Genomic DNA, 26,795 nt, shown 5'->3' with positions numbered 1-26,795 from the left:
ATGTTCGCCATTACTAATCATCAGGGAAACGCAAATCAAAACCACAGATATATCCTCTCCCTCCAGCTGAAATGGCTTTTATCAAATAGACAGGGAATAACAGATGCTGGCAAGGATGTGGAAAAAGGGGAACCTTCATACACTATTGATGAGAATATAAATTAGTACAGCTACCATGAAAAATAGTATAGAAATTCCTCAAAAATCTAAAAATAGAACTACCTTATTATGATCCAGTAATTTCACCATTAAGTATACATCCAAAAGAAAGGAAATCAGTAAACTGAAGCGATATGAGCACTCTAATGTTGACTGCAGTACTATTACAATAGCCAAGATATGGAATCAACCTAAGTGTGCATCAAAGAAAAATAAAGAAAAGAAAGATAAAGAAAATGTGGTACATAAACACATGAAGTATTATTCAGCCACAAAAAGAATGAAATCCTGTTATTTGTAAGAACATGAGTGAACATTATGTTAAGTGAAATAATCCAGGCACAGAAAGACATTCTCACTCATATGTGGGAGCCAAAAACAAATGATCATGGAGACATATCAGAATGATGATTACCAGAGGCTGGGAAAGGTAGTCAGGAAGGAAGGACAAAGAGGGATTGGTTAACGGGTAAAAAATATAGTCAGATATAAAGAATAAGACTCAGTGTTTGGTACCACAACAGGGTGACCATAGTTAACATTAATTTATTGTGTATTTCAAAATAACTACAGAAGCGGAATTGGAATGCTCCTAACGCAAAGAAATGATAAATGTTTGAGGTCATGCATATCTCCATTACTCTGAGTTGACTACTACACATTGTACGCTTGTTGTCAAATATTATTATACATGTATTCCATAAATGTGTACAATATTATGTATCCATAAAAATTTTTATTTATATATGTGTGTGTGTGTATATGTATGTGTGTGTGTGTACGTATATATATGTTTTAGATGGAGTCTCTCTCTGTCACCCAGGCTGGAGTGCAGTGGCACAATCTTGGCTCACTGCAACCTCCACCTCCCAGGTTCAAGCGATTCTCCTGCCACAGCCTCCCAAGTAGCTAGGATTACAGGCATGTGCTACCACACGAGGCTAATTTAAAATTTTTTTTTTTATTTTTAGTAGAGACGGGGTTACACCATGTTGGCCAGGCTGGTCTCAAACTCCTGACCTCAAGTGATCCTCCTGCCTCAGCCTCTCAAAGTTCTTGGATTACAGGTGTGAGCTATCACACCTGGCCCATAAACATTTTTTTTAAATGAATTAACATCACTCCTTCATAAGCTCTTTCAAAAAACAGAAGAGGAGGTAACACTTTTGAGCTCATTCTATAAGGCCAGAATTATGCTGATACCAAAGCCAACACTGACATCACACACACCAAAAAAACTACAGACCAATGTCCCTCATAAATGTGAATACAAATATTGTCAAGAAAATGCTAGCAAACTGAACCCAGAACATATAAAAAGAATTACACATCATGACTAAGTGGAAAAATTCCAACATTGCAAGACTGGTTCACTTTGCAAAAATCAATTAATATAGTATACCACATCTTAACAGAATAAAAGACCAAATACACGATTATTTCAATAGACAGAAAAGGCATTTGACAAAATTTAATACCCTTTCATGATTAAAAAAAAAAAAAAGTACTCAACTAACTAGAAATAGAAGGGAATTTCCTAAACCTGATAAAGGGCAACTACCCCAAATCCATGGGTAACATACTTAATGGTGAAAGACTGAAAGTTCTCCCTCTAAACTTAGGAACAAGAGAAGGATGTCTGCTCTCATCAATCTATTCAACATTGCACTGAAGATTCCAGATTAGGGTAATCAAATAAGAAAAAGAAGTCAAAGGCATCCGGAATTGAAAAGAAAGCAGTAAAACTACCTCTGTTTGCGATGGCATTATCTTGTGTATTGAGAACCCTAAGGAATCCACAAAGAGCTATTAAAGTTAGTAAGCAAGTTCAGCAAGGTTGCAGAATACAAGATCAATATACAAAAATCAATTACAGTTCTATACACTGGCAATGAACGATCCAAAAATGAAATTAAGAAAAATAGCATTAAAAATACTTAGAAATAAATTTAACAAATAATTACCACTGATGCACTAAATATTATTTTTAAAAAATCAAGAAACAATTAAACAAGCCCTAAGTAAGCTGAAAGACATCTGTGTTCATGGAATGAAAGACTAAATAATGTTACAACAGCACTACTCCCCAAGTTGATCTAAAAATTCAATTCAATCCTTATCAAAATCCCAGCTGGATTTTTTGGAGAAACTGCCAAGTTGATTCTAAAATTCAAATTAAAATGCTAGGTATCCAAAATGGCCAAAACAATCTTGAAAAACAACAAAGTTGGAGCACTTAACACTTCTCAATTCAAAACTTATAAAACTATAATAATCTAGAGTGATCATCAGGTACAAGTAATCAAATACATGTGGTGCTGGTCCAAAGACAGACAAATAGAACAATGCAGGATGTATGTGCATTGATCTAAAAGTACAGAAATACATTTTATGGGCAATTTTCAACAGGTATAACCAGAAAATTCAATGGCAAAAATAGTCTTTTTAATAAATGATACTGGAACAAATGGATATCTACATGTGAAAGAATAAATTTGGACCCCACCTCACATCATATATAACTTAACTCAAAAATAAATCAAAGACTTACATATAAGAGCTAAAACAATAAAACTTGAGGCTGAGGTGGGAAGATCATTTGAGCCCAGGATTCAAAACCATCCTGGGCAACAAAATGAGACTGTATCTCAAAATAAATAAATAGGTTTAAAAAAAAAGTGAAAAGATAACCAAAGAGTGAAAATGCTTGAAAATCCTGTATCTGATAAGAGCCAAGTATTAGAATACATAAAGAATTCTTACAACTCAACAATCAAAGAAGCACCAGTAACTCATTTAAAAAATAGACAAAGGATCTGAAAAAATATTTCTCAAAAGAAAATATACAAATGGCCAATAAGCACATGAAAAGATGCTCAACATCATTAGTCATTAGAGAAATCTAAATCAAAACCAAAAAGAGATACCATGTCACACTACAAGGCTATAATTTTTAAAAGACATAAAATGACAAGTACAGCAAAAAATAGGATGATAATGGAACCCTTTACAGTGCCGGTAAGAACGCAAAAAGTTAAGCATAAAGCTACGATATGACCTAGCAACTCTACTCCTACATATATACCCAAAAGAACTGAAAACATATGTCCACACAAAAATCTGTACACAAATATACAGAGTAGCATTATTCATAATTATGCATAAAGTAGAACTATCTCAAATGTCCATCAATTAATGAAAGAATAAACAAAATGTAGTATAGCCATACAATACTATTCAGCAATAAAAAGGAATGAAGTTTTCATATATGCTACAATATAGATGAACACTGAAAACATTATACTAAGGAAGCCAGACACAAAGGCCATGCATTATCAGATTCTATTTATACAGAATGTCCAGAATAGGTAAATCCATAGAGACAGAAGGTAGATCAGTGGTTGCCAGGGACTAGAGGAAAGAGGAAGTAGAAAGTGAGTACTAATAGGTAGGAAGTCTTTTTCTGGGGGTGGTAAAAAATGTTTTGGAATTATACAAATGTTGATGATTGCACAACCTTGTGAGTATATTAAAAACCATTGAATTATACACTTCTAAAAGGTGAATTTTATGGTATCTGAGTTATACTTCAATTTAAAAATTTTAATTGGCTTTTTGATACAGGGTCTCAGTCTGTCACGTAGGCTGGAGTGCAGTGGCACGATCACAGCTCACTACAGCTTTAATCTCCTGGGCTCCAGCAATGCTCCCACCTCAGGCCCCAGAGTAGCTGGGACAACAGGCACACACCACCATGCTCAGCTAATTTTTTTTTTTTTTTTGAGATGGAATCTCACTCTGTCGCCCAGGCTGGAGTGCAATGGCATGATCTCAGTTCACTGCAACCTCTGCCTCCCAGGTTCAAACAATTCTCTTGTCTCAGCCTCCCGAATAGCTGGGATTACAGGCATGCACCACCACACCCTGTTAATTTTTGTATCTTCAGTAGAGATGGGTTTTCACATGTTGGTCAGGCTGGTCTTAAATTCCTGACCTCAAATGATCAGCCTGCCAAGGCCTTCCAAAGTACTGGGATTACAGGCGTGAGCCACTGCACCCAGCCATATTTTAAAGAATGTTTTTGTAAAGATGAGGTCTCACTATATTGCCCAGGCTGGTCTCAAATTCCTGGGCTCAAGCCATATTCCCACATTAGTCTCCCAAAGTGTTGGGATTACATGTGTGAACCACTGTGCCTAGTTTCAATACAAATGTTTTAGTAGAACTAAAAAACTGAAGACTTCAAAGAAAGAATGATAAAAGTTAAAACACAGTAACATGTATTGGCTCAATGAATTCACTTTTTCTAGTCGGTCTCCACCTTTCTCATACTACCTATGTGGCTGTAAGATTTTTAATTCTTGATACTCTACCACAACTAATTTAGAACATATTATACACTTTATTACAGTATCAAGGTGCCAATGCTGACTCATTAAAGTCTTGCAGGGCACAAACTAATTGCTTTAGTAATGTCCTGAGAATCTCCACAAGGAACTAACTATATTTCCTAAAGTTGCACTTTAATAGACTATACCATGGAAAATGGAATATTTAAAATTTAAAGACTGCTTAGATTTAAAATTGGTAAACAATATAATGATGACATCACTGATAGGTCCCCAGAAATCTGTATTTTGCCATAATATTCAGGTCAAAAAAGAACTACCAAAATATAAATTAATAAAAAAACAGACAGGGAAGGAAACGGCTAAAGTTCAAAAAAAACTAAACACATCTTGGCTAAACAGCTGTGTTGAAAAACAATTTCTTATCTTTCAATTAAGAACCAATTTCTTTCTGAAAGACACAGGACATTGGGTTAATAGATTTCTTTAAAGGAAAATCTGTTTTGGCTACTGAAACATTAAAAGAACAGAACATCTGTTTTGCAAGTAAAGACAGATTGTGCAGAAGAATCAAATATCCACCAATTAGACTACCATTTAATCTGTTCTATTTAAATTTTCAATAAAAGTGAAGTTCAATTTTTGAAATTATAGTTCAGCTATAAATAGTTAACATCAGGAACCCCTAACACTGAGATGATCTTAGAGTATAAATAAGGTAATTATTAGTATAATTATTTTTAGTTCTACTTGATATCTATATCAAAACCAGGTTTTAAAGCACTATATATTCTAAAAATCATTTTTAAAGTATTATAAAAGGGAAAACTCACCATCCATGAATTCTGTACATATTGAAATCCTATTTTCTACAAAAAATGCTCCATAAAATCCAATGATATATGATGAATCACACTGTAACAAAAATAAGACAAAAGTAGCTATAAACCTGCGAGTCAATACTATAGGTATGCTTTACAAATAAAAATTATGGAAAAAATTACCTTATAAAGAATTTCCAATTCAGACATGATTTGCTTCTGAAGTTCCAGTGTAATATCTAGTAGTATGACCTAAATATAGAAAGGTATTAACATTTATTCATCTTCTAACTATATTAGCTGTACTCACCATGAAATATAAGTACTAAAAAAATGGTAGTTCGTTTATTCTTCTCCACTTCCTTCTGCTCACCACTATAATTCCCAGTAATACAAACTGTATCCTCATCTGTCTAACCTTTTGTCCTTTCGTACTGGGGGAGGTGGTACAGAAGTGATTGATGGGACCAAAGAAAAAACCCAGGTCTCAAAGGTCAGCAGTAATGGCTTTAAAAGTCAGTTAAGTTGTAACACTCTTAATTTATGCACCCTATTTTAGCCACATTGGCTATTTTCAAAAGAGGAACATAGAAATGACCCTGAAACCAACATGAAAGAACTGTCTTGACTGGGCACACGCCTGTAATCCCAGCATTTTGGGAAGGAGGCTGAGGTGGGAGTGTCCCTGAAAACCAGGGGTATATAACCAGCCTAAGCACCATAGCAAGATCCCATCTCTACAAAAAAAGAATAAATTATCTGGGTGTGGTGTGATCAGTTGGTCCCAACCAACTTGGGAGGCTGAGGTGGGAAGATCACTTGAGCCCAGGAATTTGGGGTTGAGGTGAGCCATGACTGTGCCAGTACACTCCCACATGGGTGACAGTGAAATCTTGTCTCTTAAAAAAAGAACTATCTTGTGACTTGTGATCAGACCCTAGGCAATAAGCAGAGAGGGCGATGAATAAAAATGACATTTTATTTATTTATTTATTTAGAGACACAGTCTCATGCTGTCACCCAGGTTGGAGTGCAGTGGGGTGATCTTGGCTCACTGCCACCTCTGCCTCCCAGGCTTAAGCAAACCTCCCACCTCAGCCACCCAAGTAGCTGGGACCACAGGTGTGCCACCATGCCCAGCTAATTTACTGTATTTTTGGTAGAGATGAGGGTTTCACCATGTTGCTCAGGCTGGTCTTGAACTTGTAAGCTCAAGCAATCTGCCCATCTTGGCCTCCCAAAGTGCTAGGATTGCAGACATGAACCACCACACCTGGCCGAACCATTACGTTTTTTTTTTCTTGAGACAGAGTCTTGCTCTGTCACTCAGGCTGGAATGCAGTGGCACAAACTTGGGTCACTGCAACCTGTCTCCTGGATTCAAGCAACCTCTGTCTCTTGGGTTCAAGTGATTCTCATGCCTCAGCCTTCTGAGTAGCTGAGATTACAGGAGCCCACCACCAAATCCAGCTAACTTTTGTATTTTTTGGTAGAGATGGGGTTTCACCACGTTGGCCAGGCTGGTCTGACTCTTGACCTCAAGAGATGTGCCTGACTTGGTCTCCCAAAGTACTGGGATTACAAGTATGAGCCACCATGCCCAGTAAAAAATGATATTTTAAATGGAGTTTTTAGTTATGAGAGAAATAAGTAGTTTTAAAAATATATTATCTTTTTTTTTTCCAGTCAGGTAATGTTCTTTGCTAATACTGTTATATAAAGTTAAAGCTTGAAAAAATCTTATTTCATCTAACTCCCTTCTTTTACTGAGGAATAAACCAGGTTTTCTTCCCAGGAGCCACAGAGCCTGGCAACGGCAGGACCCCCTCCTCTGGACTCAGTCTCATGGGCTTTTCAGTATATCATGGTTTATTTAAAATATCAATCACTGAGTGATATTACTCATAGTAATTTATAACCCACAAATATAAAATATTTATAAACTTTTATAGAATAAATTCTAGTTTATTTCAAACACATTATTTTTTAAGAAAGAAGACCATACTGTTCAAATTCTACTAAGCACATCAGTGAAACTAATTCAAGAGTAATTGCCTTTTCCTTTATTTATTTGTTTATTTTGAGACAGAGTTTTGCTCTGTCGCCCAGGCTGGAGTAGAATGGCGACATCTCCGTTCATTGCAACCTCCACCTCCGGGGATCAAGCAGTTTTCCTGCCCAGCCTCCTGAGTAGCTGGGATGACAGGCATGTGTCACCACACCCAGCTGATTTTTGTATTTTTAGTAGAGATGGGGTTTCACCATGTTGGCCAGCCTCGTCTCAAACTCCTGACCTCAGGTGATCCACCTGCCTCAGACTCCCAAAGTGCTGGATTATAAGCATGAGCCATTGTGCCCGGTCTGTTTTTTACTTTAAAAAGGCAGTGATAAGAATGAAATGGGTGGAAAGCAATTTTTATGATTTGTGGCAGAGTTTCTGACTCTAGACATTTCTAGATAAAAACTTAACATTTAGAATTACTATGATAGTATAGTTATATACCATTCAACTCTGAATTACATTTTGTATTACAAGAATATATATATATATATATAAAATCATACTAAAGAAAAAAACATATATTATGAATTGTAAGCTGCTGATAGAGCAAGGAAAGAAAGGGACAATTCTAAAGTACATTTGATAGTCCTGACATTGATTTGCAGGAGGGGAAGGTGAAAAACAAAGGCATAGGTAATTTCTATCAAGAGTTTGCTTTAGGGATATTTATAAAAGCTCTCAGTAAACTAGACTGTAAATGTAATACAAAACTGCCCAGAAATATTTAAACACTTCTCCTGATCAATAGTCATTTGCCAACAATATTTACTTACATTTTTGTTCTTGTATAAAACTTACCAACAAAATTAATTCATCTAGCATCAGTTCAATCCTATGCTATAAAATATTACAGCTATTCCTACTACGATGTCAAGTACCAGGAATCTCTCTAAAAAAACTCTGCTAAAAGGAATGAAGTTATTATTGACCTTAAATCAGCGGTTCTCAACCCTTGCCTCACATCATAATACTGAGGGCACTTAAAACAAAATTGCAAAGTGGAGGCCTTGCCCCAAACCAATGAAATGAGAATCCCTGGGGTTGGGCCCACATCTTTGTTATTTTGAAAAGCATCCCAGGTAATTCCTAACTCAGAGTAAAGTTAAGAACCACTTATTTAGGGTTTGAAAAATGGCATTTATTCAGGGCTAAGATATATGAGTATTAAGATATACTGCATCTCCAGGCCATCACCAACCTAGAAATGACATGATTCCACATTGCTGGCAAACATCCTGGAATTAACCCCGACCTACTAGCTGTGAATATATCATTCCCTTGATCAAGAACCTAATTGTGTTCCCATTGCCTACAATAATGTTAAAACTCTAGCATGACATTTAAGGAATTCTTCCACAATACAGACAACTTATTCTAACTCCTCTTCCCACTACTCCTACCACAAACCCACCCTTCATGTGAAATCAGATAACATTTCCTGGTATACACACATGTATCCTGTGCTTTGCCTACTTCCAGTCTTTGCTCCTGCTGTTTCCTCCACTTGGGGTGTGCTTCCTCTCTCCACTGCAGTCACTGTTTGGAAAAAAGCTGTTCTATCTTTTCGACCCAGCTTGAATGCCACCACTGCCTCCATGAAGCCCACCTCAAAGCCATCCATCAAAATTCACCTCCAGCTCTGGCCCTCGATATATACATTCTGCCTTGAGCATTCATTCCTCATCTCCTACAAACAGAAGCCTCAAGAATAGAGTGGCTAGAAGCCTCTCAAGGGCAAGGGCTGAGTCTTGCACATTTTTCTGTCTCCCCTAGCACTCCACACAAGATCTAACCTGGTAAGTGATGTGGGATTTAACTAAAGTCATTACAACTACATTCCTCTTTATAAGAAGCTGTTTCTAGACAGAAGAAATAGATGGCTTGATTTCTAAAACTGTATTTAAAACCAAAAACATACACCACCAAATAAAAATGCCACACTGACCTAAAATATAGTAAGAAACACTGTATTTGTAGAGCTAATTCATGGTATTCTATTTCATTTTGATCATTGTTGGTATTTTCTTTAGTCTAGAATAGAGGAGATTCCAAAATGATGAAAAAACCCAATAAAACAGTTTCTGGGAACTTGAGAGGGAAAGTAAAACACACCTTAAAATAACTCTACTCAAATGCTCTCCATTTTCTGGGAGACTTGGCACTCTGGGTGGAAGGTTAATTCTCCTTCCCCCCGGGCATTCTTGTGAGTGAGCTTTAAAATTGCTAAAAATAAACAAATCCAATTCCTTATTTGAAGGCAATGGTGAAAAGCATGGCAAAGACTAATTTTCTTTTTGAAGTACAAGGCAAGTATGGACTCCCTGAGTCTTATTTTTTTTCTCCTTAGGAAGTGCTAAATGTTGTAAACTGGAGAGAATTTAATATGAAGCATTCCATTGAGAAAGGGTTAAGTGAGAAACTGAAATACCTTAGTGCATTTCCACTAAGTGCTCTCCACTACACCTCCAGGACAAATAAGGATGAGTTGTCAAGTTAAATATAAGCAGTCAAGTGACTGAATTATAATTTACTCTGTGCTCAATTTAAATTAGTGTGAGGCTATTAAAATATACAGTATAAATACGGCAATTCATCACGAGCTGTCATGGATGACTTCATTTATTTGCCGGAGTGGCACACACTTCACTAAAGGGAAGGAGAGCAAAATCACAGGTCAAATTAAGCCGCTATTCTGTTTTAATTCACTTCTTTAATCTGTGGCGACATAATTGTCTTTTACAGTATGTACAACTCAGAAAGGAAATTTGGGAGGATTATAGTCAGTATACAAATGATTAATCAAATGGTCCATTTAAATGCTAGTTTAAAAACAGCAGAAACCCAAAGCAGTCAAAGAATGATAATCAGCACATGCAATATACAATGCTAAGAAATTTCCTGTTAGATGGATTTTTCCCATTTAGAGAACGAACAATAGCGGGAAATCTATCAAATCCTCCAAGCATTACTACTTGAAAGATTTTATAGAATACATTAATGGTATAAAAAGATTCTGTTTACAAGATGGCTAACAGTATTTTTATTTGTTTTCTGCTCTACTTATCTGCAGTCTTGACTACCTACACCAAACAAACACACAAAAAGGTAGAAACACATTTCATGAATTACAGATGGTCATTATGAAACGGTTACCTTTAAAATGTGATTAGCATCATTTTCAAAATGCTCTCTTTGAGGCAGAACATTTTCTAAAATCAATAGTATAAAATAAAAATTCAAGGTACATTTATCTTCCCAAAATTCAACTTTTCAAAAAAAAAATCTACCTCAGAAGTCTAAAAAGGGAAACATTAAAATATACTTTTTTATCTAAAAAATAATATTTAGAAGCATAACATGAGAAACACTTTGAGAAGGAAAAGTAACAGATTTTCAAGGACTCATCTAATTGAGCCCACAGACATTCAAAGTGTGGGTCCAACAGACCACTTGACTTGGAAAATTAAATTTCCCTCATGATTCCATGCAGGAGTCAGACCCTGCAGGTGATTCTGTTTGGACAAGGACTGTGATTTGCTGCTCTTCGTAATCCCTCTGTGACACCAGGCAGCCCTGTTTCACAGCTGAGGTCACTGGGAGGTTCAAGTGACATGCTTGAAGTCACACAAAAGTCAGGAGAGGGTCAGGAAAAGATCAAATACGCTTCTAACTCTTAACCTTCCATTTCACCCTTTAATATAAAAAAGCTAAGAAATATTCTGGGTGAGAGCAATGGTCCATACAATGAATACTACGAGATACTTTGCATGTGAACTGAAACTGCTTTTAAGATGTTACTTTAAAAGATGAATGAGACTGGGTGTGGTGGTTCATGCTTGTAATCCCAGCACTTTGGGAGGCTGAGGCAGGCAGATCACCTGAGGTCGGGAGTTTGAGACCACCCTGACAATCATGGAGAAACCCTGTGTCTACTGAAAATACAAAATTAGCTGGATGTGGTGGCAGATGCCTGTAACCCCAGCTATTCAGGAGGCTGAGGCAGGAGAATTGCTTGAACCCGGGAGGTAGAGGTTGCAATGAGCCTGGGCAAGAGCAAAACTCCATCTCAAAAAAAAAAAAAAAAAGACGAATGAATGAGCTAAAGAAGAAACAGAACAAAAATTTATTCATTCAGTAATTCAACAAATTATGTGTTGAACACTTATTATGTGTAATACTTTGCACTATCCCCTAATATGCAAGGATCTGCAGGAATCACAAAGTAAGGTAAGAAGATAAATAAGATCTGTTCCTCACTTACAGAGATTTCAATATAACAGGGGAAATGTACAGGTAAACTAATAGTAAAATACAAGGCAGTTGGTGATAGCACCCTTAAAAGACATATACAGGGAATTTTAGAGAGGTTCAAAGAAGAAAATGAGTGACTAAGAGATAGACCATATGTGACAGGGCTTATCCAGAACAGTTCAATGGAGGAGCAGGCTTTTGAGCTGATCCTTGAAGAGTGTTAAAGATTTTGATAGGTGGAGACATGGGTGAAAGCATTCTAATTGGAGAGAAATACATGCATCAAAGTGTTGAACTGAGAAAGTACCTGAGTTCAGATAAGGCAACAAGTTCAACTTAAAAGACACACAGGATTCAGACATGTAAGATATTAAAAGCAGACTGATGACATATCATGAAGGACCTTGAATTCCATCCTCTAAAGTCTTTATTTGGGAAGTGAAGACTTTTGAGAGGGAAAGAAATGTAATCAGGATGATCCTCGGCAAGCCAAATCTGAGAGCAGTAAGCAGCACTGGCAGGGGTCACGGGCACCTAGGACAAGACTGCCTGGGCTTAAATCCTGGCTCCATTACTTATCAGTTGTGGGACCTCAGGCAAGTCATTTAACTTCTCTATGCCTCAGCTTCTGTAAAATGGCAATCAAAAAGAGTTACAAAAGTTGCGGTATTAACAAAAAAAGTACGCAAAATAATTAGCATTGTATAAATCATCAATAAATGGTAGCTTCTATTTACTGAAAACAATTCAAAAGCTGGTCTACATGTCTGACAAGAAAAAAGCCAAGCATCTGGATTAGAGTGGTGTAAGGAAGGAAAGGGATATTAGGTCTCTGTCAGATGCATAGTTTGCAAAATTTTTCTCCCATTCTGTAGGTTGTCTGTTCACTCTGTTGATAATTTCCTCTGCTGTGCAGCTCTTTCGTTTAATTAGATCCCATGTCAATTTCTGCCTTTGTTGCAAAAATTGCTTTTGGTGTCTTCATCATGAAATCTTTATCCCATTCCTACGTCCAGAATGGTATTTCCTAGGTTGTCTTCCAGGATTTTTGTACTTTGGGTTTTACATTTAAGTCTAATTCATCTTGAGTTGATTTTTATAATAAAGGGGTGTAAAGAAGGGATCTATACAAATTCATAAGAAAAAAACAACACCATTAAAAAGTGGGCAAAGGACATGAACAGACACTTCTCAAAAGGAGATAGACAAGAGGCCAACAATCATGGAAAAATGCTCAACATCACTGATCATTTGAGAAATGCAAATCAAAACCACAATGAGATACCATCTCACACCAGTCAGAATGGCTATTACTAAAAAGTCAAAAAATGGGCCGGGTGCAGTAGCTCATGCCTATTGTAATCTCAGCACTTTAGGAGGCTGAGGCAGGCAGATCACCTGAGGCCAGGAGTTCGAGGCCAGCCTGGCCAACATGGTAAAACCCCCATCTCTATGAAAAATACAAAAATTAGCCAGGCATGGTGGCGGGCACCTGTAATCCCAGCTACTCAGGAGGTTGAGGCAGGAGAATTGCTTGAACCCGGGAGGTAGAGGTAGCAGTGAGCCAAGATTGTGCCACTATACTCCAACCCAGGTGACAAGAGTGAGACTCCAACTCAAAAAAAAAAAGTAAAAAAATAACAGATGCTGGCAAGGTTGTGGAGAAAAAGAATGCTTATACAACACTGTTGGTGGGAGTATAAATTAATTCAACCATTGTGGAAGACAGTGCAGCGATTCCTCAAAGACCTAAAACCAGAAATACCATTTGACCAGCAATCCCATTACTGGGTATATACTCAAAGGAATATAAAGCATTCTAGTATAAAGACACATGCATGCGTATGGTCATTGCAGCACTATTCACAATAGCAAAGACATGGAATCAATCTAAACGCCCAGCACTGGTAGACTTGATAAAGAAAATGTGGTACATATACACCATGGAATAGTACGTAGTCAAAAAAAACAATGAGATCATGTCCTTTGCAGGAACATGGATGGAGCTGGTGGTCATTATCTTTACCAAACTAACCCAAGAACGGGAAACCAAATACTGCATGTTCTCACTTACAAGTGGAAGCTAAATTATGAGAACACATGGACATACAGGGGAACACCACACACTGGGGCCTATCAGAGGGTGGAGGGTGAGGCGGGGAGAGGATCAGGAAAAATAACTAATAGGTACTAGGCTTAATACCTGGGTGACAAAATAATCTGTACAACAAACACCCATGACACAAGTACACTTACATAGCAAACTTGCACATGTACCCTAGAACTTAAAAGTTAAATTTAAATAAAGGAAGGGGTACTAAAACACACACACACACACACACACACACACACACACACGAGAGAGAGAGACAGAGAGAGAGAGATAGACAGAGAGAGAGAGATAGACAGAGAGAGAGAGAGAGAAATCAACAGGCTTCCAGACATTGGACATTAGCCAGCATGGGGCAGTGATCCCTGAAAATGGAAAAGAAATGAGATGAGCCCTAAGACTGCCTAGCTTGCTGACGAGAGTAAGTCTCCAGGCCCCAGTGCAGGGAGGGGAACCCAGGCCATCTCCCTAAGGTGAGAAGACAAAACTAAGAGTCTGAGGAGGACAAGGAAACTAGAGAAGCAGAGGGCACAGAGCTGTCAGAGGACCTGAGAGAGAGCTCCAGAGCTCCAGAGATCTGCCAATGGGGTCCTGGACTCTTCAGCTGAGTATTGAATGATCTGCATATAGATGTCAGGAAATCACCTGAGGCCAGGGAGAAAACCACCAGAAAGGCTCAGAAGAAACAATCTCCAGATTAATATTGGGCATTAATACTGGGTATTCACACCAGTCAGTGTGGAAAACCTTGCAATTCTCAAGGCAACAGTTACAGTACTCAAGATTACTACTTCAGCTGCACGGGGAAAATTAGTTCTAGACTAACCACTGAGCTGGTACTGTCTGATAAAACGTAAAAGCAAGCCTTGAAAGGATCAAACTATTTAAAAGTCACTAAATACCATTTCTGCACTAGTCAGGGTTCTCTAGAGAGACAGAACTAATAAGATAGATGTATATTAGAAGGGGATTTATTAAGGAGTATTGACTCACAGGATCACAAGGTGAAGTCCCACAATAGGCCATCTGCAAGCTGAGGAGCAAGGAAGCCAGTCCAAGCCTCAAAACCTCAAAAGTAGGGAAGCCGACATGTGGCTGAAGGCCTGAGAGCCACCTGGCAAATCACTGGTGTAAGTCCAAGAGTCCAAATGCTGATGAACTTGGAGTCTGATGCTCAGGGGCAGGAAGCAACCAGCAAGAAAGCAAGCTGAAGGCCAGAAGACTCAGCAAGTCAAGTACTTCCAGCTTCTGCCTGCTTTTATCCTAGCTGAGCTGGCAGCTGATTAGCTGGCGCCCACTCAGATTGAGGGTGGGTCTGCCTCTCCCAGTCCACTGACTCAAATGTTAACCTCCTATGTTAACATTAACTCAAATGTTAATCTCTGTGAATGTTAACACCTTCACAGACACACCCAGGAACAATACATTGCATCCTTCAATCCAATCAAGTTAACAATATTAACTGTCACAGGAATTTGACACAAGCCTGGGCAACATGGTGAAACCCCGTCTTTATTTATAAAAATGAAAAAAAAAGAAAAGAAAGTAGAACAAGTTTTGAACATGTTAAGTGGAGACATTAAACATGTAAAAAAAAGGCCATCTAAACCTCTAGGGATAAAAAGCAGTACCTAAAATGGAAACAATGCACCGGGAGGGATTAACAGCAGATTAGAAAATGCAGAAGAAAAAAGTCAGTGAACTTGAGGACACACAGAAAAGACTATACAAAATGAAACACAGAAAAATGAGTAAAACAAACAGGGCATCATTTCACTGAGACAACTTCAAGTGACATAATACATACACAACTGAAGTTCCCAATGCTAAGGAGAACTATCTAAAGAAAAATGGCTAATTTTTCCAAATTAGATGAAAACTTCACAGATCCAAAGAATCTCAACAAACCCCAAGCACATGAATTATGAAGAAAATCATTAATATATCAAAGCTCATCATAATTAAATTGCTTAACACCAGTGATAAAGAAAACATCTTGAAAGTGGCCAGGAATGAAGCCAATTCTGACATACAGAGGAACAAAGATGAAAAACAACAGTAAACTTCTCACTAGAAAGAAAGAAAACAGTGAAACAAAATCTTTAAAATATTGAAAGAAAACAGCAGTCAACCTAGAATTCTACATCCAGCAAAAAATAAAATACCTTCCAAAAATGAAAGTGAAATACACATTTTTAGGCATACAAAAGCTGAAAGAATTCAACCCCAAAAGACCTACACTATATGAAATGTGAAGGGAGAAGTCATTCAGACAGAAGGAAAATAATACCAGATGGAAATCTGAACCACACAAAGGAATGAAGAGAGCTGGAATTGGTAAATACATGAATAAAAATAAAACACTATTTTTCTTACTTTTTAAATGTCTTTAAAAGATAAATATCTAAAGCAAAAATACTGACAATATATTCTGGGGTTTATAGCATATGAAGTTGTAAAACACATGACAATAAAACAAAGGCTGGGATGAGAGAAATGAAAATATACCATTGTAAGACTTCTAGACTATAAAGTGGTACAATACTATTTACACAGGGAGACTGTTAAGCTGAAAATGTTTACTATGAATTCTAAAGCAATCACTTAAAAAAGGGGGCAGACAGGCAGAACAAATATAAAACAAAGAGCACAATGATAGATTTGAATCCAACCATATCAATAATCACGTGAAATGTAAATAGTTTCAATACCCCACTTAAAAAGCAGAGATCATCCAACTGGATTTAAAAACAAGACCCAACTATATGCTGCCTACATGAAATACATTCCAAAAATAATGACACAATAGGTTAAAAGTAAAAAAAAAAAAAAAAAGATATTATGCTAACACTAGTCAAAATAAAGTCTATAATTTAATATCAGACTATAAATTTTAGAGCAAAGAATATGATCACAGACAAAGAAGGTTACTTCATAATGGCAATGAGGCCAGTTCATCAACAGGACATAACAACCATAAATACATCTAAGAATATCTTCGAAAAACATTAAGTAAAAAATAACAGAAGTATTGGCCACAATTACTGTTGAGTATTTCAACACCCCTCTTAAAATAATTGATAGAACAACTAGATAAAAATCAGTAAAGATAAAGAAGATTTGAATAACAGTATCAGCCAACTTGATCTAATTGGCATTGTTACAATACACTATACAGAGGACTATATATATATATATATATATATTTTTTTTTTTTTTTTTTTTTTTTTGAGATGAGGTCTTACTCTGTCACCTGAATAGATTGCAGAGGTGTGATCACGGCTCACTGCAGTCTCAACTTTCTCAGCTCAAGCAAGCCCCTCTTAGCCTCCTAAGTAGCTGAGACTACAGGCACACACCACCACATCCAGCTGATTTTTTTTTTTTTTTTTTGTAGAGAAGAGGTTTGCCATGTTGCCCAGGCTTATCTCATACTCCTGAGCTCAAGCCATCCACCTACCTCAGCTTCCCAAAGTGCAGGGATTATAGGCAATAGCAGGTTATATATTCTTTTCATGTGTACAAGGATTGTTTAGCAAAATAGATCATATTCTGAGCCATAAAATAAGTCTCAACAAATTTAAAGTAATTCAAATTATAGGAAGGGTGTTCTGTAACCACAATGGAATTAAATTAGAAATCAGTAATAGAAAGATATCTGGAAAATCTCCAAATATTTGGAAACTAACACACTTCTAAGAATTAAAAATTCTTCCTGTTTTCAAGAAATGGTAAATTTCTTTTTCTGAGATTATGACTATTATATAAGTTACATGGTTTGTGCCTGAACTACAGCAAGCTCAGGGCTACACAAAAGTTTGATCACAATAATCAATCTGCTCTTAAATTACCCATTCATTCAACTCAGTGTGAGCATCTTCTGTGTGATTTGATGAAATCTAGAGATACAAAGTGAATAGACTACAGTTCTTGTTGTAAAGCCCAGTTGAATGGTCAGGTCTAGTGAACAGCATATTTGTAAATCCCAACTGTTTTCATTGGCTGACAGTCTCTACTTTAACAGCTATTTTGTAAATAGATCCTTTCTCTAAAATTGCTTTTAATCCTTTCCAGAAAAGGCTGTTGGCCCCTTGCCACACCCAACTCATGCACAAGAATTTTAAATATTAGTCTATATAAACATAATTCAAAATACATGAAATTATAAAAAAAATGTATAATGTACTTGGCAAGGCCAAATAATGATACATTTCTGGATGACTTATAACAGTGTTCCCCTATCCTGGAGTAAATAACCTAGCGGCGACTATCTAAATATATCATCAGCAACAATTTAAGACTTTTGACATAAAAGGACCAAAAAAATAACTCAATGGATGGGAAAATAGTGCTCAAGTTAATGGAAGTATTCTCTGATTGAAAAGGGAGCTCAGGAGGTACAGAAAAATTAATCCAATGCCAAGGTGGTACATCAGCGCTGCACTCACTGAGTGCCAACGTAAATGAGAGAGCTGCAGTCAGTGAGCTGAGTGCCTCTGTAAAATGTGGGGGCTATAACCAATGATTTCCAAGGTCACTTCCAGTTCTACAATTCTATGGACTTTAAATGGCTGAACTGTCAAAGAAAACATCTCAAAGGAAGCTCTGCTGTACCTCCTCACAAGCTATTTAACTGATTAAAACTGGACTTGATAATGTCACATAACACATTCTAGGTGCTATACTAGACGTGATATGGAAGAACAACTCTGGATTTCACTAGCAGTCAGAGGATCTAAGCCTTAGTTTTGGTTTCAACTTACTAAAAGGTATAAGCAATTGCAATGTAATTGCTCTGATTCTTAGTTTCCTAGATGAGAAAAAAGATGCAGAAATATACACTACACAACTGTTAGAGAAAGAGACCAATTTCTCACTGTAGACAGCTAAAAAGGCATCTTGGAGATGAACCATGAAAAGATAGATGGAAATCACAGGGAGGAGCAATGTTAGTAAGCTGTATAAAGGCTGCATGGTGTCACAGAGGAGATGGGCTTTGGAGGCAGATGGAGATTTCACATCTGGTCCTACCTCTTCCAACTCTGTGATCTTTGATAATTCAGCTTCCTGAGTTTCAGTTTCCTAATCTAAAATAGACAGGCTTACTATGTAATTTCAAGGATTAAATATAATAGGTATAAAACATCTAGCATAGCTGGGCGTGGTGGCTCATGCCTATAATCCCAGCACTTTGGGAGGCTGACACAGAAGGATCACTTAAGCCCAGAAGTGCGCAACCAGCCTGGAAAACATAGTGAGACCGTGTCCCTAGAAAAAACAAAGAAAATCAGCCAGGCACAGTGTTGCACACCTGTGGTCCAACTACTCAAGAGGCTGACATGGGAGGATCTCTTAAACCTGGGAGGTGGAGGCTGTAGTGAGCTGAGATCATGACACTGCACTGTAGCCTGGATGGCAGAGCAAGACCCTGTTTCCAAAAAAAAAATCTAGCATCATACTTGACATATAGTAGTAACTCAAAAAATAAAAGCTTTTATTACTAAAGGCCCAGAGACTGGAGACAAAGGGCACGACAGGAAGTAACCGACTGGCAAAGTAGAGGGCATGTTTATAAAGGCAGGTGGGACCCATATGTAGAGGGCCTGAACAATTTGTGGGGAAGGTCAGGGGCAAGGCAGGCCTGACCAGTTTGTTAGCTAAGAGTCCAGAGTTGGAAACGGGGTTCTGTGGGGTTAGGACTTCAATAGCAAACAGTTCAATCAGAAGCACAATTAAAGACAGAGTCCATTAGTGAACTCGGAGATTTAAGATGATGGGAAGATCAAGTACCAGCAGTGGCAGAGATCAAATCCAAAGTGGTATGGCAGCGCTGGGATCCTGGAGTTTGGCAGAGATTAAGTATGAATTATGAACTGTAAGGGAACAAGTGAGGAGCATCCTAGGTCACTGCCTGGAACATCCTTGCGTTGTGTGCAGCCTGGCTCTATTGGCAGGTGTGGTGCTTGGGTATTTCAGTATGCCAAAGGAGTCAGAAGGAAAGCAGACATCTGAAGCTTCATGTTGCAGATGACTGAGGAAGGCAGTCAGCAAAGCAATGGTCAGATATGTGATTTGACCTCTCAAATCTGTGGCAGAGTGAAAGGTGCATGGGAAAAGAAAAGACTGAAAGTTCGGTGAGGAAGTTATTTCAAAAGTTCAGGTAGGAGGTCATGTGAGCTCAATCCATGGCAATGGAAATGAGAAAGAAAGTAGCAAATGAATATATTTCAGGTAAAATTTCTAACAGGATATAGCAATTCACAGGATGTGGCATATTTATAGAAGGAAAAGGATTACTAGTAAGGTTTTGAGCTGCATGACAAGGAAGAAGGTAACGCCACTTAGCAGGTGACACAGAAGTTTTCTCCTCTTGCCGAGAAGAATCACAATACACAGAGCTTACAATTGACTATTTTAAGGCATACTTAAAAGATCTTCAGGTGTCTGAATGTCACCAGAGGGCCACAGCTTTCTCTATCTACCATCTAAACCTTAAACCATTTCATCTCCTCTTTGACAATATCTGTGACTCAAGCTAACAGGAAAGAGGTGAACATTAAGAATCTCATAAACTGTATCCAGTGCTTACCTTTACAGCTAGTATTTTGCCGCTCGGGACATGATATGCTCTATGGGAAGAAAAAAAAACAAAATCACTTGGGATCACTAAACAATCTACAAAATGGTTAAGACATAAATGTAAATCCAAACATTTCTGCCGCAATGGGATACATGGTACTTTCAAAGAACACTAACAACATAGGTAATTTACATTTATATGGAGTTTAATGGTTTACAAAGTGATTTACTATACATTACCTTAAAATAACTCTCTGAGGTAATGCTGATATATTATTATCCTCCTTTAATAGATGAGAATTCTGAAGCACAGAGAAGTTAAACAGTTTCCCTAATGGCACAAAGTAACCACTGGCAGATTGAGACCTCAAACCTAGGTCTTCCGGCTCCAGAACACTTAGGACTATCACAGCGTGTGTGGGTTCTCTATAGCTCTATGTTAAGCGGTATACACAGCCATTTTGCTTTTTTTTTCTTTTTCAATTTTTTGGCTTATTTTTTTCAATTACACATGCAGATAAACTATATCCTAACAGTTCATCAACACAAGCTCAAAGTAACAGATATAACTATAACTTAAATAAATATAAATTTATTCATTTATGAAAAAGAATGAGAACAAGGTTTACAGAAATAAAATATCATTACTATCCATCAAGACCTTTTGTGTTTGCTTATCTTACTGAGTGACTGGCTGACTAAGACAGGGGCTCACTCTGATACCCAGGTTGGAATATAGTGGTATAATCACAGATCACTGCAGCTTCAAACTCCTCAGCTCAAGTGATCCTCTCACTTCACTCTCCTGAGTAGCTAGGACTATAGGCACATGCCACCATGCCCAGCTATTTTATAATTTTTTTTTTTTTTAGAGACAGGGTCTCTGGATGTTGCCCAGACTGGCCTGGAACTGCTGACCTCAAGTGGTGCTCCCACTTCAGACACTCTAAGTGCTAGGAGTACAGGAGTGAGTTTAAGTTTCATTTAAAACTTTTGCTTAAATGAAGGGTGGCCTTTACACATATACTGTAGGGACTAGATATTCTGAACATTATTTAGAAACAATATGACACATTTTTATATGATGAAAATTTCAAAATAAACCATATACATAAACAAACATTGTTATTGCAAGCCCATGAAAATATTAATATAAGGAAGCAAGTTCGTTTTGAAAAACTAAAAAATCTTGCCCTGTAGAGAATTTTATACACTAGCCAAGATCAGACGGATCTTCCTCTCATCTGGTTAGTGTTATAATGGGAATGGCATAGGGAAAATGGGGAACAGAAGTTAGTGCCTCAGGAATTCCTCATCTTCACCTACACAGTTGTAAAACATATTTGACAGGCCCCTGAATTTCCCCTTTCTTAAAACAAAACCAAAACCAAAATTTATATAATCCACTATTACCAACATGGAAACAACATTTTCAAAAAATTTGGTTGCTCTGACAAAATTTTTTTTAAAAGACATTTATTCAGCATAATGATCAGACTATTAAATTTGGCAATCAACAGCATGGGTGCAAAAAAAAAAAACTTTCCACAGAACAGAAACTAAAACAGCCTGTTATACAATTAGACAAATACAGTCCTCCAGCTTTTTGCCCATACACATAAGTATTTGTCTAAAACATGCCTGCTTTGTAGCAGCTAGGCCCTGCCACCACTGTGCTTGGCTGAGTTCACAAATCTGTTGTAACCTGTAGCTTCCCTGTCACTTCTCTGGCTCTCTTCTCCTGCTAAACTTTATTTCCTGGCAGTAATTAAAATCTTCTGCCACTGCCATAGCTACTGCTGCTACTGGAAGCACCATAGCCACCTTGGTTTTGTGGTTGGGCAAAGTGTTGGTCTCTACCACCATAGGGGCTTCTGCTTCCAAAGTTTCCTCCCTTCATGGGTCCGAAACTTGAAGTCTGATTATTGAAATTGCCAAAATCACTGTAGTTTCCACTACCTCCAAAATTGCTTCCATCATTGCCAAATCCATTATAGCCATCCCCACTGCTCACCATATCCACCACCACCACAGTTGCCTTCAAAGCCACCGAAGTTTCAGCCATGACCAAAGTTTTCATTCCCACTGAAACCACCTCCACAACCACTACCAAAGTTTCCAGAGCCACTCTGCCCTCTTTGGCTGGATGAAGCAATAGCCATTTCTTGCTTTGACAGGGCTTTCCTAGTTTCACAGCTGTGGCCATTCACAGTATAGTATTTCTGAATGACACTTATCCACGGAGTCATGGTCATCAAAGGTTATAAAGGCAAAGCCCCTTTTCTTGTCACTGCCTTGATCAGTCATAATTTCAATCACTTCAATTTTCCATACTGTTCAAAATAATTCTTAGGTGATATTCTTCGGTGTCTTCTTTTTTTTTTTTTTTTTTTAAAGATGGGGTTTCTCCATGATGACCAGGCTGGTCCTGAACTCCTGACCTCAGGTGATCCACCCACCTTGGCCTCCCAAAGTGCTAGGATTACAGGCGTGAGCCACTGTGCCTGGCTTCAGCGTCTTCTTTAATGCTGCCAACAAATAACTTTTTTACAGTTAAGTGGGCACCTGGTCTTTGAGAATCTCCTCTTGAGACAGCTGTCTTTGTTTCCACAACTCTTCCATGCACCTTGTGTGGCCTTGCACTCATGGCTGCATCCACCTCCTCCACTGTGGCATAGGTGACAAACCCAAAGCCCCTGGAGCGCTTGGATCTCTCCTGACCACACAGTCCGTTGGCGTTCCCCATTGCTCAAAATGGCTCCTCTGGCTCTCATCCGTTGTTTCAAAGCTCACTCCAATAAAGGGCTTCCTCAGCTGTTCTGGCTCTTAAGGAGAGTCTGTCTTAGACATGATGGCAGGGGGAAGAGAGACTTTAATGACGTTTCCTCCATGCCATCCACAGGCAGAAAGGACTGACAAAATTTAACAGCTTTATTGGGATATAATTTACATATGATAACATTCACTTGTTTTAAGAATAGATTCAATACTTTTTACTAAATTTACAGAGTTTAACAATCTCTGACAAGAGTTTTTTGAAGGTGACTGACTTATAGAAATGATTTAGTTATTAAGATCCTGTAGGTATTTGTAATATTGTTTACATATTAAATGCTACAAATTCAGGCAAGACTAAGAAACTACATATATACAGTATATGTATATAATTATCAAAATACATGGATGTTACAAGAACTTACTTATTTCGCTTTTCCTACTTGAGTGGAAAAAGGTCAAGCCGGTTACGGAGGGTAAGCTTAACTTTTATAATATCAATTAATTATACAGAAATTCAAGTATATCTCATTAAAGGAAAAGCAAGATTACAAAAATCAGGTGACAATTATTCACTTTACCAAAGAATTATTTAACCTTTGAAAATGTCTAAAGATGGTCTCTAAATAACACCTCACTGGTATTTCTAAATACTACTTATAAAACTTTAGTCAGGTTGGGCGTAGTGGCTCATGCCTGTAATCTCAGCACTTTGGGAAGCCAATGCAGGAGGATCACCTGAACCCAGGGGATTAAGACCAGCCTAGGCAACATAGGGAGACCCTGTCTCTACAAAAATAAAAACAAAAAATTAGCTGGCATCATGGACTGTGCCTGTAGTCCTCTATAGTCCCCCTGAAAAGACTACAGGGAGGCTGAGGCAGGAGGGAGGCTTGAGCCCAGGAGGTCAGGCTGCAGTGAGCTATGATCACGCCACTTTACTCCAGCCGGGGCGACAGAACAAGACTCTGTCTCAAAGAAATAGAAAATAACAAAACTTTAGTCAATTATGATTATTATTTTTCAGAGAGAGGATCTCATTCTGTCTTCCAGGCTGGAGTGCACTGCTGTAATCTTATTAGTTCACTGTGACCTTGAACTCCTGGGTTCAAGTGACCCTCCCACCTCAGCCTCCCAAATTGCTGGTAATGACAGAAATATACCACCATGCCCGGCTAATTTTCTTTTAAGTTTTTTAAGCGATGAAGTCTTGCTATGTTGCCCAAGTTGGCCTCAAACTCCAAGCCTCATGTGACCCTCCCACCCCAAGCACTGAGATTACAGGTATGAGCCACTGTGTCCAGCTAAATAATTTTTTATACTTTGTATGAAGTGATACACATTTTATAAGTGAAACCCTATCCCCTATGTTATGTTTTTTGTTTGTTTGTTTGTTTTAAGACAGAGTCTTGCTCTGTCACCCAGGCTAGAGTGTAGTGGAACGATTTCGGCTCACTGCAACCTCCATCTCCCATGTTCAAGCAATTCTCCTGCCTCAGCCTCCCAAGTAGCTGGGATTACAGGTGCCCACCACCATGTCTGGCTAATTTTTTGTATCTTTAGTAGAGACAGTGTTTCACCATGTTGGCCAGGCTGGTCTCAAACTTCTGACCTCAGGTGATCTACCAGCCTCAGTCTCCCAAAGTGTGGGGATTACAGGTGTGAGCCACAGGACCTGGGCTGAAATGTGACTTAAAGGAAATGATCAAGTTCATTCCATTTAAATATGGCCTGAAATGTGATTTAAAGGAAATTAGTAAGTTTATTCCATGTAAATACAGGTGATAGAATACATAAGATTTTGTGATATATTATTTTTCCCCTTCCACATCACAGATTCTTCCACTTCCAACTTTTAAAAATATTATATATTAGATTCACTAACAAAGAACTGAAATATAAAGACAAATAATTAAATGTATATACAAGGATTCAAAAGTTGTAAAAAGATCAGTGTTGGTACCTTGAATAAGCAACTTGTGGGCGTTTGAGACAAGCAGCAGCGATAAGAAAATGATTTGCAGATAGTCTAATATACGTACCATGCTGGACAGTTTGGCAACTTAATTAGCTTGTCAAGAAAGCTGATCTCTTTTCTAAAAGAAAGGTCTCCTATTTCGAACTGAATTAAAAGGGGAGGCTTGATAATTTAATTATGATGCACGCTAATTCATCCGTGGAAGTTTGGGTTCGATTTCGAGCAATAAAGATGCTATGTGGTTTGGTTTACAGTGCAATGACAGTACCAATTTAACATTTAATCATCAAGGAGAAGTGGATGACAAAGGCAATGCCAGCCATGAGTCGAGTGTGTCCCTTAACTTTGCAAATGGTATTTACTTAGAGAAAAGGAATTTGTTTACTTTCAATAGATACTGCATCTCAATTGTCTTGACCTCCCTCAACACATTAACTGTAAAGTGATTAATGAAGTTTGAATAGAGGCTCTGGTTACACCAAAAGACAAACTATACACCTCTGCAATGTTTTAATTAACAGCTAACACTTCAAATTAGTTTGTTGTTGCCACGGTAATTACCTGTTCCAATGAGTGCATGGAGGAAGTATTTTTATGAGATATTTTAACGCTTAGTTTCTGAGTGTTCCATTTGGTTTGTGACCAGCACAGGCCTTCTGGGAAAATCCCAGCCCTTAAAATTGAGCACACAACACATGCACTTTAGGATGGCAAAAGCTACTAGCCTGCTGTAAGTTTACTTACCATCCATACTTTCTTATTTCATTTGGAACAATAGTTTCTAGATGACCAAAGAAGTTGATCTTAATCTTTAATCTTGGTAGAGAATAGAATCAGATAATTTATTGAGCTGGTAGAAAATAGAGAAAATTATTTAATCCACTCCCCTTCTTTTATAGCAGAAGCACCCAAAAGCCAGGTTAAATAACTTATCCAAGCTCACACAGTCAGTGGCAAAGCCAAGACTGGAACCATGACACAGTGTGCGTATTTTAGGACCTAAAGGAACTAGATGGTGATGTTTAATTTTTTTACCTGTATTCCAGGGCAGGGAAACACATAATTCAAAACTTACAAAGGTACTGACCTATTTCAATCAGGCTAAAGACCATTAAATCCAAATTGCTCCAGGCAAGGAAGCATTCTGCAATCACTGCCAATCTATCCTGGGAGGCAGAAGGGCAAAGGGGGTCAGCTCTGAAGTCACTGACAGCTCGAATCTGCCGCTTCTTAACCATGTGAACCTGTCAGTAAACCTCACCAAGTCTCAGTTGTCTCTAGTCTGGAATAGAGAAAGCAGTCTCTACCTTACAGAGTTGTGAGGATCCAATAAGATAATATTATGGCTAGGACTCGTAAGCATGAATGAAATGTTAGGAAGGTAGGAAGTTTTCAGACTAGCTGAGTGATTTGAGAATGAAAGCTGCCAAAACAGAGCAGTAGTGTCTACGTGCCAGTTAGGCTATATGCTCTACAAATGAGCCTCAAATAAAGCTTTAACAACAAAGAAATGGCAGAAGTTTGCAATATATCATTTATTAAGAAAAACTAATGAGTAGTATTACTTCATGTTGAACCAACTTTGGAGACAGAATTAAAACAGCCATCTGAAATGCTATGGATATACCATGTTCCAAATTGTAGATTTCTTACCCTGTTTGTCTTGCCCACTACTATAGTTTATTCGCACTACAGATAGGTGTGGTAAGTA

General features: G+C 37.9%; 1 protein-coding gene and 1 pseudogene across 25 annotated transcripts in view; both read right to left on the bottom strand.

Annotated features, from left to right (window-relative positions):
- MAP2K5 (mitogen-activated protein kinase kinase 5) overlaps positions 1 to 26,795 on the bottom strand; it is a 279,080-nt gene that overhangs the window by 172,080 nt on the left and 80,205 nt on the right. For all 25 annotated transcript variants that reach the window (XR_013520769.1, XR_013520770.1, XR_013520771.1 and 22 more), the window contains 3 exons: positions 20,342 to 20,381; positions 5,513 to 5,581; positions 5,342 to 5,423 (listed from right to left, as the gene is read on the bottom strand). Coding sequence is in view for 22 of the 25 variants with exons in the window: in XM_054239383.2 (XP_054095358.1) it covers positions 5,342 to 5,423; positions 5,513 to 5,581; positions 20,342 to 20,381 (191 nt within the window). In the remaining 3 variants the exon portion in view is untranslated. The remainder of the gene's footprint in view (positions 1 to 5,341; positions 5,424 to 5,512; positions 5,582 to 20,341; positions 20,382 to 26,795) is intronic.
- On the bottom strand, positions 21,974 to 23,332 carry LOC128928737 (heterogeneous nuclear ribonucleoprotein A1-like 2; annotated as a pseudogene).

The sequence above is a fragment of the Callithrix jacchus genome, chromosome 8, assembly GCF_049354715.1.
Source record: "Callithrix jacchus isolate 240 chromosome 8, calJac240_pri, whole genome shotgun sequence".
Classification (NCBI taxonomy): domain Eukaryota; kingdom Metazoa; phylum Chordata; class Mammalia; order Primates; family Cebidae; genus Callithrix; species Callithrix jacchus.
This window is presented reverse-complemented; position numbering and strand designations above follow the sequence as displayed.